This window comes from Centruroides vittatus, unplaced genomic scaffold, assembly GCF_030686945.1.
Source record: "Centruroides vittatus isolate TY-2023 unplaced genomic scaffold, ASM3068694v2 contig_754, whole genome shotgun sequence".
NCBI lineage: Eukaryota > Metazoa > Arthropoda > Arachnida > Scorpiones > Buthidae > Centruroides > Centruroides vittatus.
Genome location: NW_027122490.1, coordinates 135,643 through 150,377, shown reverse-complemented (window position 1 = coordinate 150,377; position 14,735 = coordinate 135,643). Strand labels below are relative to the sequence as shown.

The 14,735-nt window shown below is 29.9% G+C and overlaps 1 protein-coding gene across 1 annotated transcript in view; it reads left to right on the top strand.

The window, feature by feature from the left end:
• Nucleotides 1-12,024, top strand: part of LOC136981401 (potassium voltage-gated channel protein Shal-like) — a 161,369-nt gene extending 149,345 nt beyond the window's left edge. Inside the window, exons 4-5 of the mRNA XM_067277716.1 lie at nucleotides 9,551-9,712; nucleotides 9,916-12,024. Coding sequence (XP_067133817.1) covers nucleotides 9,551-9,712; nucleotides 9,916-10,209 — 456 coding nt within the window. The 3' untranslated portion in view covers nucleotides 10,210-12,024. The remainder of the gene's footprint in view (nucleotides 1-9,550; nucleotides 9,713-9,915) is intronic.
• The last annotated feature ends 2,711 nt before the right edge of the window (nucleotides 12,025-14,735 follow it).

The window sequence follows — 14,735 nt, the reverse complement described above, 5'->3', positions numbered from 1 at the left end:
CAATAGCTTTGAAATATTTCACAAAATGTTTCAATTATATTATCATATTTTATTATTACTGTTATTATTGTTATGCTGTACGTGGTTCCTTTACTCGGTTAGTACAGTGTTCAGTGTTGTGCTGAACCAATGTCAAGGCAGAGTTACAGAAAAACTGTTACTGTGGTAGTGTTTGCGCTATTCGTGTATCTATTTTTAAGAATTTTTTTATGACTATTTTTACCTGAAAGTGTTATTTTTGTGTAATTGTGATGTTGTTTTTGTAGAAAATCTCTTGCAATTTTTGCATTGGTATATAGTGAAAATTTACTGTATCTGCGAGGCTTCGTTTTTCTTCTTTACGAGGAAAAGCTAGCCATTCTGTGGACGACTTAGTGTGGTGTTTGTTATGCTTTGATAATGTTGTTCGTATTTTACCTTGGATAAACATACAACTAAACAACTCCAATGTATAACCCAAAATGAATATGTCAGTACTGAGATAACATGTGTTGATTGCTTAAATCTGTATTTTGAATTAAGTTGTGTTGCTAGTATTGAGTTCAATTTGTTGTTGTGGGCCTATTATTTTGTTAGTCTTTGTTTAATTTGCGTGTGTCCTGTGATTTTGCTCTGTTGGAATCCAAAAAATCTGTAAACTCATCCTCATTCATTCAATGACGCCTTCAAATTTCATGCTTACGTTAACGAAATAAGTGTGTAACTTATTACAAGTGATTTAGCTGTACTTTGAATGAATGCATGAAATTTTCTGCTGTTCATGTACAGTACATAAGCTATGGTAATATATATTGTGGTTTTTGTCGTGTTTGATATTATATCCATATTTAGTGTTTTTAACTTGTTGTTTATTTGTTTGATTTAATGTATGTGTCGTGAGGCCTATGTAGTGTTGTTGTCTAGTGTAGCGTTGCATTTTGTTTTATAGAAATAAGTGTTGGATGTATTTTGTACAGATGTAGTGCATGCAATAACTATGAGTGTGAAATGCTGTAAAGACTGGATAGCAAACTGCAAAAGATACAGAAAAGAATTAAATGGTTTCAGCTAAAAGAACCCATTTTAAGGCAAGTTTTAAAGAACAAGCGCTACAGAGAGTTTCGACTGATATCGAGAATATACAGCTATAGTACGGAAATAATTGAAGGGTGATTAAATTATTTGCTGAAAAAGTTTTGGTAAGGAAATCGGGAAAACTTTCGGAGGCAAGGAAAGCTGATGATGGAACTCAGCAGAAGTGCCGGTAGTAGTAAAAGAAAAGAAGAAAGTCAAAAAGAAGTGAATTGAAACTCAGTGGAATGATAAGCCCACAAAGAAAAGAAGAAAACAACCAAGCATATAGTAGCTCAGGAAAAAGCAAGATCACATAGTGCAATATATGAAGAATTTCTAATTCCTCATATACAATTCTTTGTATTATCTTGCTTTTGAAAAGGTGGGGGCAAAAATGATATTCAGAGAAGCTAAACAAAGGAGTAGGCAACAAAAGACTTCAACCAAGAAAAAGTAATTCAAAGGACAGATGGGTAGTCCTAAAAAAGGTAGAAGATAGTTCTTCCATCTAGTATGGCTATCACAAAGAGCTGCTTAATGTGAAGAATTAGAGATGTAAAAAAAAGTGAAATAAAGAACTGACGAATGATATAATTAAAGGAATGCAGATAACCTTAGAAATCATAAAAAATGAAAAACCCATGTAAACAGACGGAATTCCAATGAAAGCATGGAAAGCACATGGTAAAGAAGGTATTGAACTAGGATTTGATAAAAAGATTATTACAACCAAGAAGAAATACGAAACGAATGGAGAAACTACACTCTTTCCCCCAATTTATAAAGGAAAAGGAGACGACACACAAGACTATAAAATTACATAAACAGTAAAATGATTTCTCACTCAATAAACGTTTTTCAAAAACGTTGTGGAATGTGAAAAATTATGGATGCAAAGCTAAGGGAAAAGTGACAATAGCTGAAGAGCAGTTTGGCTTTATACCAAAAAGAACAACAGACCTGATCTTCAGCCTAAGACAAATATTAAAAAAAAATTAAAGAGAATATGAGGCCTAGTGTTTATAGACCACGGGAAAGCTTGTGACAAAAGTGCTGAGACAAGAAGTTTGACGAAGCCTTAGGGTTTTTCTCTAAGGAGCTCCAGAAAAATATGTTTAGATAATACAAGAAATGTATAGAGACATGAAGGCGAACATTAGAAGCAGAATTGTAGAAATAGAAAACTTTGAGGTGAAAGTGATGCTTCATCAGGAATCAGAACTAAGTCCATTACTATTTATAACATCGTAATGGGCGTGCTGACACTGTTTGTGTCAGCACGCCAGAGAAGTGGCTCCATGCTGCATGATGTAACTTATGCAGACGATGTTGTGTTGTATGCAAATTGAAGAGATTCGGCTGTACAGAAATTGAATTAGTGGACAAATGTACTTGAAAATAGGGCACTAAAGATAAGCAGAAGTAAGACAGAATGTTTGCATTTCAATGCTAAGGGGAGGGAGAATATATAGATTTGAATGGTGACGAAATCAACAGGATAAACTACTTATCGGACATTGGGACTGACCCCACGTATCCGAAAACGATTATTGGGGATTATTGAAGAAAGTGAAACAGAAAAAGAAGTAAATAAACGGATACAGGTGGGTTGGCAAAATTAGAAAGAAGTGTCAGGAATGCTTTATGACAAGAGGGTACCATTCAGAGAGAAGAGAAAAGGTCTACGAGATGGTAGTGAGGCCAACACTGATATGTGCAGTCGAAACACTAACTCTAAACAAAGTCAATGAGGACAGGAGGAGAGTAACAGAGAATGGAGATGTTACGACGGATGTGTGGAATATAACCATAATGAACAAGGAAGTAAGGAATGAGAATATTATAAGGTACAGCGAAAGCAGTTGATATAACAGATAAAATAAAGGATGCAATGCTGCAATGGTTTGGTCATGTGATAAAGAGAGAAGAAGGCTGCGTGGGAGGAGTTATGAGGATGAAGGTGGTTGAAAAAAGAAGAAGACCCAAGAGAAGATGGAAGAAGCTGATCACAGACGACCTGAGAAAAAAAGCTTTAAAGAAGGTATGACGCAAGATAGAAAAAGTTGAATCAGGATGTTTTATATGATGATACATTTTGTTTACAATGCATGAAGTGAGTATTTTTTAGTGCAAGATGTGATTAGTGTGTATTGTGTACATCTCTTTGGTGTTGTTATTTTTAGGCATGTGTTGCGCTTTGTTGATTGTGAATAAAATGTTCGGCTAGTATTTGGTGTAGGGATATATATTTTTTGTATTAAAAATTATAATGTCTACACCAGATGTCTTCCAGCAGTGTGTTTTTGTACTTCATTTTAGGTGTGTATGTTTATTTCAACACAGGGCATGATTGGTATATTGTGCCGTTTTATTTATTTTCCTTGATCCGGCTTGCTTCATTTTTGTACTTGATAGGATTAGATTAAAAAGCAGATCCGAATTCATTTTCTGTTGGTGCCATTTTGCTGTAATTGTATAGTGGGCTCGATATGAACTTTTCTAAAAAAAAGTGCCTTATTGTATATAAATAATTCATTTTATTGTTTTCGTAGCGTAGTACAGGTTTTATATCGTTTGTCTTTGCGACTTGGCTGTTAGATTTTATTTAAAAATGTCAACGTATATCTGTACGTTCGTACTGTCTCGTTTGTGCTATGTGTGTTTTAATTTTACCGAACAATGCCCTAACCTCTTTCATTAATTTAGTGCCATGTTGCTTTTCGTATATTGTATTAGCCTACCAAATTTCATTTGAGTTTCTAATCTTTGTCAAACAGGCTTATAATTTTGTCTAGTTTGAATCTGTTTAGTTGTGAATAAAATTTTTGGTCTGTTTGATTGCAGTTTAAGACCGTGGTACTTAACTACCGTGACTACATCAGAATAAACTAATGTATATATGGAAGTGTTGACTCTGTTAGTTTGGTAATATGCATGCGTTTAGGTAGTGTAGCGTTTTCCATATTCGTCTTGATGTATTTTGGGTATTCGTGATCTCTATGTGAAATTAATTCTGTTTATTTAGTAAATGTTTTATGAAATATATTTGTGTGTTAATTAATTCCGTATGTATAGCGTCAGTGGTTGTAATTGTTGTGTTTGTGTTTTTATTTGTGCATGTACTGTACACATTTTCGTGAGTGATTATTAAGATATTGTCAGTGAGTGTCTGATAATTTGATCTAGTGTTTGATATATCTGTTATACGGTTTGTTGTTTGATATATTTTACAGTTGTTTGTTGAATAGGTTGTTATATATAATTGTTCTTTCTTAAGGTGACCAACTTTTTTACAATGAAAAGGAGGACACACATAAATTAAAGGAAAAAATATTGTAAATAAAAGAAACATTTTATTCATTGCAACAATAATACACTATAATAATCTCTACTGCATGCGTATGTGCAGTGTTGTTTCGGTAAGAAGTAAACAAAGCTACTTGCATGCAACGCACCCTCTCAAGGTCTCTTGTGCAGAGCACATGCGTTTCATAATCGCGTTTTGCTGCACTGTACCGATCCTTGATGAACCGTTATGTCAAATACAAACACATCACATTACATTACATGCAACGGATCGGCTCGGCATTAATCAAATATGGAGATTTACAGATTAGTCTTCAAATATCAAAAAGGAAGATACGTAGGAGGACACTTTTCGAGAGAGGACAGAACTTACAAAAGAAGGACTGTCCTCCCTAAAGAAGGACGGTTAGTCACCTTATCTTTTTTGATCAACAACCCTCTACTCTGTAACAGTGAGATGTTAATATTTTTGTATAAATTTTTTGTAGGTCTATAGTTGCCTGAGATGACAGCCAGCATACTGCATACAAAATGAAGTATGCTGGCTGTCACCTCTGTTTCCTGTTTTGTGATGATGCAGTGGCTATAGAGGATAATTTCGTTCATGTATTGGGTACACTTCATCCTATGGCTTGGTTTTCCGGTGGTAGTTAACAGTGGTTGGATTACTTTTGAAGCACTTTAACCAGGTTGATATGTGTTGTCTATTGTGTGTGATCGAGCGGGCGAATGTTCTTCCGTTTGAGATGCAGTAGCTATACTTGGACCAGTAATTCGTTCACCACTGGTGGCCAAGGAACTTTGGTAAATTTTTCGAACGTGAGAATCTGCCTATTAAACTGAGTAACTCTGATTCAGTATTAAGCTGAGAATGTGTCACATCAAGCTCTCTCTGACATGGGATACAGACGCCATTTAGCATCCACCTATTCTGGATCAGACACTGCTTTGCTTCATTTTTCCCATAGACTTTGCTGCCATGGGTGATCGTATTGAAAGTCTGTGCTTTCGCCTGCATTGTTCTGTTGTTGGAACTACTGAGGTCTCTTACCTCGCCTCGGCAAGATGGTGACCAGTGAGAGAGTTCTTATTATTTATCAATTAATATAGCAACATACTCAATTTCCGGTAATATCACGAAAAAATGTTTTATTAATTGTAAATATCATTTCAACTAAAACTCTTATAACACAACTAGACAAAACAACATTTAGAAGTTTAATAGCTGTATCACGTATTTCGCTTAAGGCTTTTGCATTCTTTCAATTTAGCTAGACCTATTAGAATTTCACATTTTCTATAATCTTAATTGAATATTCACATCCTAAATGGATATTCTACATGTAAATTCATTTTTAATGTTTAGTTACCTGCGATTATTGTAATTTTTAATCGCATTACACGAGTTACTAAAATCTGATATCATATCGGTTTGGCATAATCATTTTGAATAGCTTTGCCAATATTTCATATATATCATCATTAATTTTGCATATCATCATTAATTTTGCAGTTCTAATCAACGCCGCTATAAATAAATAATTTGCATAATTCGTATCGACTTTATGATACTTAATATAGTCTTTAATTTACGTAATTAACAGCGAATATAGCGGATTTTCGGTGGTAAATTTAGAGTCGTAGTCGTAAACGATCGAACAGAAGCTTGTTCCGTAATGAAGGCCCCAACTCATCAAATTATCAAATTTAATCACGTGCCGCACACTAGATAGTATAGATTGACATGCGAATTCCTTCTGTATGCTAATAAGATCTTATTTGGATGGCGCGGTGTGTCATTGTCCGATAATCAACTTGCATTCGAGTAATGTAACACTTAGAAAATTATAATAACGAGGAAGATTTAATTGTCCTATTGCAGCGAACGAGCTGAACCGTCTATATTAAATACAATTAACCTGCACCATTAAAACTACGTGATGTTCCTCTCTTTAACATACTGTATTTAAAATAATGAATCTATTTAACCACATGGGAAAATTCCTTTAAAGTGATATGTTAAAAAATTATTTTAATAATATCGATAATCGTAAGCTATGTACAAAATTATTTTCTTATTTTATAATTACATCAACCTTCTGAGTAACTTAACGAGCTAAATGAATAATTATTTAATTAGAATTAAATATTAATTTAATTTGAATGTTGTCAATTGTACGATAGAAAATTATTCAGAAATTTAATTCGAAGATATCTTTTTATCGGATATTTTGATCGACCAGGACAAGTTAAGACGATTATTTTTCGCTACATTAATACATATTTTATTTTTAAAAATTATTATTTTTTATATCTTTTATCAAACACGGTCTAATTATTATGAAATTACATTCGAGAAGATTTTACACGACAATAACTTTTCCATTTTTATAATTTGCATAAAATATTTATTCTGATTTCTCTCAGACTGCCGACATCTTGAAATTTATATCTATTTTTATATTTAATCTTTAATCTGCTTTCAGTAATTCTTGAAATATTTTCATCTGTATTATGTTTTACTTCAGTAAATTTTAACTTTTAACTCTAACAATAACGCTGACTATATTTTATCATTGGTGATGTTACCAACTGAAAGATATTATCTCTGTTTTATTACACTGAACTCGGATTGTCTTAATATCTGTTTAGCGGAAATCACGTTCTCTTCTCATAAATATTAGGCGATTTACGTTTCCTTCGTATCCATATTTTCCTAACATAACAAAATCATGACTATATTTCTGGAACATTTCTCTCATAAATTGAGTTATCATTAATATTTCTATGTTATTTGATATTTTATTGTCGTTATATATTGCATGATTAATTTTGGCTTTAACTATATTTTCATTTCTGTATTGAACGCATTCTTAAGCATTTTATTTTTTATTATGCATTTGAAATATAAGATTAAATTTACAGAATTATGTATTAACATAAAAAATAGCAATATTTAATTAATCTACGAATAGATTCATTAATTTTTCTTTTAAATTTGTAATCTAATCGATCATTTTTATCCAATATTTGACTAAAAATGACTTCGCACAGTTTCTAATCTTAGAAATTGATTCCTCTTTGCCGATATTTTGATTTTGTGGCTCGTTAGTAATGTCAGCTTAAAAGAATTTAAAGTTATATGCCAAAGTTCATGCTCACTCTTCATGCATTCGTTTCATTGAGAAATAGTACTTTTGTACAGCTACAATTTTTTATGACAGATCGAGAGCTACTTATTGACTACAAAAGCAACTATAGTTTTTAAAATAACTATCTTTTGGCTTATGCAATGGTTGAGGATAAGAAAATTGCATTCATGAATCGAATTCCAGAATCTAATATTGTAGTCAGACTTAACTTTGCTATATGATTGTAATCTTCATAGCTACTTTCAAGATAGATTTAGAGTTGTTACAAATATCTTATGCAGTTCAGAAGATCACTCTGAAAATATATTCTGCTTATAAGGGTCGTAAAACATTTGATATAATAGGATTTTTCTGTATTCCAAGAACTTATTCACTTTAGTCTGTTTTGACTTTGAAATATTTTATTTACTGTTTGAATAAAATAGTATAGAAAAATATTCTAATTGGGCAATTATTATTTATAATTTATTTATTAATTTATGATTTATTATTGTTTTACTTATCTATTGTTTTTGTAACATTATCAAATTATATTTTAAAATAAAAATTTTCACATGTAAAATATTAGGAAAAATACCTGAATAGATTGTTGATAACTTCTTAAAATCTCAACCTAATATAACGAGAGTTAATATATCGTAGACTATATCCATTACATTATGAACAGAGAGGGTAGATTAATGATTAATTGCTGTATATTTATAAATTAAGTGCACTTAATTTAAATAGATTAGTACTAATTATTATATTTACATAACGTTTATATAATTTGCATCATTTCCGTAGTAATTTTTAAATTCTGATTATCCAATATAAATCAATCAATTAACCAATTTTATGATATATCTGTTATTTTAAATGAGAAGTTATTGCTAAAAATATTTTTAGTGATAACTTTTCATTTACATATCTCATCAGTAATAAAAAGCTTATAATAAGCCTATGTAAATTTTGAATCATGTCAATTAGTTACACGAATTTAGAAACTTACAATCAAATTCATATTTGCAGTATTTAAAAGTATCATAATTAATTGCTTGTTACGTATTAATTAAAAATTTATTATGAAAATTTCAAGAACGGAGAAAAGTACTTAGTTTTAGTTCAATTTAATATAAATAATTTGTCTAGACTTAATTTTAAGGAATAAAACTTATCATTACCGTAGACAAGAATGTCGTGTTAAGACATGGAATTGATTAATGTTCGTCATTGTTGCACTATTACCAGCATCTGTTACTGGTATCAAACTCATTAAGTTTCACCCAACTCTCTTCCTTTTAATTGTTTATTGCAACATTGTACTGCACATAATAATTACAATCTAAATAAGGGATATTAATAAACTTTTCTTTTCCTTTGGAAATTAAACCGTAATAAAACCTGTTTAGAATTTTAATTTTCTTTTTTTTATTTATTTATTTAAACAATTTTCTCGAAAAAGAGAACTGAATTTTAATATTACGCTTAAAATTTTCACAGTATTGTGAAATATAAGATAAAATATAAGAATTGCATTTTTCTGAGTTAAAAAAAAATGTTATTTTGACAATATAAAAAAGTATATCCCACGAGCATTATCTAAGAGGAAACATGTTATGTCCTACAACAATCAGTAAGATCATCAATCACGAGGTCGCAGTCTCTTCTACCTTAACTCGTTAATCATTATTGGTGACTGTATTGTCAGGAGCAGTAGTCTGATTTTTAAAGTCCACCTGACAGGTGTCAAAAGCTAGAAATAGGTCATCTTTTTTGATAAATACAAGATAAAAAGTGCTTGCAAAGAGTTAAGTGGTTACTTTTTTTTAATTCAAAAGAAACTGTATTAAACTTACGATTAAATTCAGGAATATAAAAAATATTTTAACTTTATTACACATTAAAATATCAGAATATTTTCAATATGCAAATAAGTAATTTCCTCAATACTTAAAAACATATGATAATTAAGCTTCAATTTCCGTTGATTATTTATATACAATTTAATAAAATTAAATTTTATAATGTCTGTAGCAAATCTTATCCTTTATTTTTAGGATCGAGAATTTGTAGAACTGGAAGTTCCTTACAATGGAAAACCTAATAGACCATCGTCAACTCCGCCCCTCTCACCAACGCCTTCAGTATCTTCACAAGAAAATAGTAGTGGTATCACAACGTGTTGCTCGGGTCGTTGTGGCAGAAAGAAAAAATATCAAGTTAGTAATTTGATAGATAAAAAATCAAAATATCAAGTTAATAATTTGATTTAAAAGTTAACATTTTTTACAGTAATTACGCTTAAAACAATATAACATGTATTATAGTATTACCTATTCCCGATCCGTCATCCCAAATATGTTTGTACATGTTCGATAAATAATTTTATATATAGTTGAACTATTAAATATTCTATTTTTAGCAACACACAGAAGCAACGTTTTCTGAACAAGAAGAAGAACTAAACGATATTCAAATTTGCATGCCCAATAGGATTCCTCCTGGAGACCATAGTATAGGCATGTCACGTTCTAATTTGAATAACCCAGTCCCAGCCAGTGGGAGCAATGTTCTATCGACGGCAGTTGTTCTATTGCCCTCGTCTAGTCCCAATTCTGAAATGGAAGCAATGTTATCTGCAAGTACCACTAGTACTGCGACGCCTTCTCCAGGTAACACCAGTACTGGTCCAATGGTTCGAATTTCTACACTTTAAGAAATGAACGACTTTCAATTATAAATATCATAAAATTCACCATGAAAGACTCGAAGTTCTCTCCGATATAAATAAATCAATCGCATGAAACGATGATGTTCAAATTGATTACAAGAAAATTTTATATGCGAGAAATTCTCTTCTTTTTATGTATATTTGTTGCCATTGAAGAACGATGAAGGAAGGAAAATGACGATTCAGTGAGATTGAACAATAATTTATTAATATAATTTTCCTTTTCGAATATAAGCAAAAATAATGTAGTTTTAAATCTCACCAGGATCAAAATTTATTCGAGTTTCCACAGCATCTATATCAAAGATATTTCGACGCGGTTTTAGTTACAATTAGTGAAGCTTGCTACTAGTCACAATACCTAAAGATGCTATCTCAAGCAAATTCCACTATGAAATGAAATATGATCTCATTGATCTGGCGAGAAAGTTTCGCTTTTATGTTTTATGGATACATTTAGGGAGATCGAAACGTGAAAGAATTTATTCTAAACCACGAAATTCGTTATCCTTGTGTCTAGGTGGGAAAATGTATAGATGTTAATTTATGTACTTCTGTGTGAGTATTGTACATACAGTATACTTATCTGTAAGTATGATATTAAGAGTATTTAACTCTAATAGAAGAAACTAATTTCGTTAATCAAAGTAAATCAAAGAATTGGCAGCATCCTCATCACTTGTCCATAGAATCGTTCGCTAGGATCTGCATGTATGTTTTCTAGACAAATGAATGTTTAAGAGTAGTATCGGCAAACTTAGACTGTACAGTTGTTTATTGAAATTAAAAAACATCAGTTGAAATAAAAACAGATGTCGTTAACTCCTTAGATCAAATTTGAAACAAAGTGGAAAAAACAAAAGGCTAGTTGCGTTGTCCAACGGTGACATCAAATAATTATATACATTACATATATGATATACAATGTATAACTGCAGTAAATATAATATAGAAAGTAACGTTTACTGATAGAATAACGTTCTGTTTATATTCCTATCATTTTCGTTTGCTTCCATGTGTGATTCATTCGATGAAGAAGAAAATATTCCAGTTCGATCGTTTAGACAAAAGAACTATGGATTGCAACTGCCACCATCCTATTTTAATTGCCTGTAGAAAGGAGTTAAAATCATGCCTTTAACGATTTAATTCAAAAATAAGAAGATTCAATTATCAAATTTGAATCACATGTTATAAAGGTACACAAATTGCGAAACGAAAACGAAAGTCGGTGATTTTAATTACAATTCACCTTATTAAAAGAAATGTTAAAAAGAAATGTTTACCTCACAATATTTATAATATAATAATGAAGTATTTGCTTCTAAAGAAAAAAGAAAGATTCGCTTTTTATCAGCTAAATCTCACATTATTTAATGAAGAAACTCTGAAAGGGAAAAAAATACGAGGAATGAATAAATTCTTGTGATTTACTAAATTCATTCTTTTAGATAAAGGAAATGTATCTTATTTTTTAAATAATAAGATATGACGAAATTTGTTTTCTTTAAGACAAAACTCTGAATTGTGGCATTTGAAGAAAGCACGTTCAAGAATTTCCAAGTTTTGTCTTTGAGTGCAATTGTCTCACTCTTTTGTTTACTTGTTATTGTAATAATTTGAAAACTTAATTGCATTTGCACAACTTTTTTAATGCATACTTTATTTATTTGTGGCCATTTTAAAGATTGTTAAATGCACAAGTTTTAATGATTCGTCCTTGATCTTTCATTGAGGAGTTTTGGTATTATTTATTCAATGTTCTTATTCCTATCTGGATCAATAAAGGGATGGAAGTCATACATGTCTCGTCTCATTTCACAAGTAGTTTTTTTTAATAAAATGTTTAGTAGTAAAAATTTTAAATAATTATTTTTAAATATAATTTTCTCCTTAAAAACTCCTTAATTGGATTATCTAAGATAAGATTGGGTTAATTTATTAAACAATGTAGGCTATAAAACAGACTGATTTGAAAACTGAATTTATTAACGTTGATTTGACGTAGCTAATTAAAATTCTTGAAACCTGAATTGATGTATTTCTTTTAGATAAAATGTCAAAAGATAGCAACGGTTCGGTTAATTTGGATTTTGATGGGAATAACATCGTCCTTTTACGTTGATTCTGTCTACGAAACTGATAACGAACCAATTAGGTTGTCAAAATTCAGCATATATAAATGCAACTAACTATTGGAGCTAAAATAACGAATTTTTATAAAAATAGTGAATAAAGTATAGACAAAATAAATTATTCGACGTTAAAACCGAAGTAGTTTTAAAGAATTTATTAGCTATAAAATCGTATGAATCGATCGCTTAAAAGAAGAAATAATTATAAATACATTAAAGAAATCGTTCTATTTCATAAATTTTGGTAATTCAGGAGAAAAATGAAACTATACCAAAAAGTTTTTTATTCTTAGAAGAAAAGCTTCAATGAATTTAAATGAAGTGAAAACAAGATTGTCTGATTTTGAAAGATAAAACAAACTTTAACTTGTTCCAAAAGAAATTGAAAGTTTAATTTGTCTCAATATTCAAACAACATTGAAGTAGTTTGAATGATTTTAATAAAGTTTGAAGTTTCGATTCGTTTTTATCGGGTAATCATGAGCTATTTCTTTTAAATGTAAATATTGGGAATGGTTATTCATTATTCATTTTTTCAAGTGTGCATTTAGAATTGGTTATAAATCGGTTTAAAGATTGTCAGACCAAAGAGGAATGCTTCTTTTACTCTTAATTATATCAATGGTATCGTACTGTTTACAATGTTATAAACACATTTTAATAAAATACTCTCGAAAATAAAAATATTAAAACAAATACAAAATTAATTATAAATTTGTTTGAAAATTACAATTATTACAAAAATTTTATGAAAGAAATTAATATTTACACAATGAAAAACAAAGGAATAAAAAGAAATTTGGTCCAAGTGAGATTCGATTCCGAGTATTTTAGTAATAGAATTTCAATAATTTTAATTATTTAAGCTCTTGGACACAATTAACCAAACAATTAAACTAAAAACAACATTAATCGTGTCATTTGTGGACCTACATTTAATTCTTTCAGAAATTTTATGAATGGACAAAGAAAGGATGACAGATAACGAACGAATGAATGTATAAAAATTTGAATTATAACCGATTTCTTTTCCAAAATAATATTCGGAAATTAATCGAAATAAATTACAGAAATCGAACGGTAATCGAAATTCATTTTTATAAAAATTCAGCCAAGAGATTGTTTGTATTATAATTTTAAAAAATTTTAACTCTCAATTTTTTAGAATTCTTACGAACAGGCATCTGCACAAACGAACAAAGTTAAAATAAAAACTATTTAAGATAAAGTTTGTTAAACTCTATCAATCATCAGCATGGCAAAAACGTTATACACTGAAGTTCTACAATAATCTTATCGCTACAGTATTGGCTTTTTTTTTCTTTTTTGTTATTAAGAACTTCGGATAACTTTTTAAAAAATATAGAAAGATATGGGAATGATACTAAAGCAATTTCTTTTTAATTAACTTATAAATTATCTACCGTTATAATAGAATAGTCCTAAAGTTTTTACACAAAATATACCTTCAAAAATAAGAAATAAATTTTATAAATTTAAAAGATGCATTATAAAACAATAAAAAATTATGAAACCAAATTTTAAATGTTTTTTTTAATTGAGATTTATAAATATAACTATAAATAAAATTAAACAAACAAACAAAAAATAATAATATTCTAAAGACCTAAATACGATGAATTGAGATCATCTAACTTGATATCATCACTTTTTGTAAAATATGAAGTTAAATTTTATGAATTCATGAATAAAAATATGAAAATATCTTGAATATAAATAGCACAAACCACGTATTTCATGAATAAAGCCGCATGGTAGGAATGAAAGTGAATCGGACTTCGATCAAAATAGACTGATGCATTCTATAATCTTGCTACATACTTCATAGTCAATAGAAACAGGGAAAAAAATGATATGGATTAAAAATGATATCCAATTTATATTAGACCCATGTCCTGAGAAAACTACTGAAAACATGTAAATTATTCAAATCCTCTTCCAGCTTTTCAATCGTCAATTCTCGAAGGTTTCACTTTTATAATTGAAGAAATTTAATATATTAGGATAGCTATTCCTAACTTTGTAAATATATTATCCACGATAAAAAAAAACAAGAAATAAAAGAATAAATCAGGTTTAGACGGTGAATGCTTGTAATTACTGTATAAACTGAAAGATAGAGTCACGTACTGTACAGTTATATTGTATTCGCTGAAAGCCATGCTTTCTGTATGCACTGTTTATGCTCAACTGCTGTAAAATAGGTGAATTAAGCAGAACGTTTCTGTTTCTGACTTGTAGAAATTTTTAGATGTTTACTGTAACCTCGAAAATCTTAAGGTCAGCGGATGACATGTGTTTCTTACATATAATACTCTAAAAGCTTGAAAATGAGTCTAACCTGTAATCGGTCAA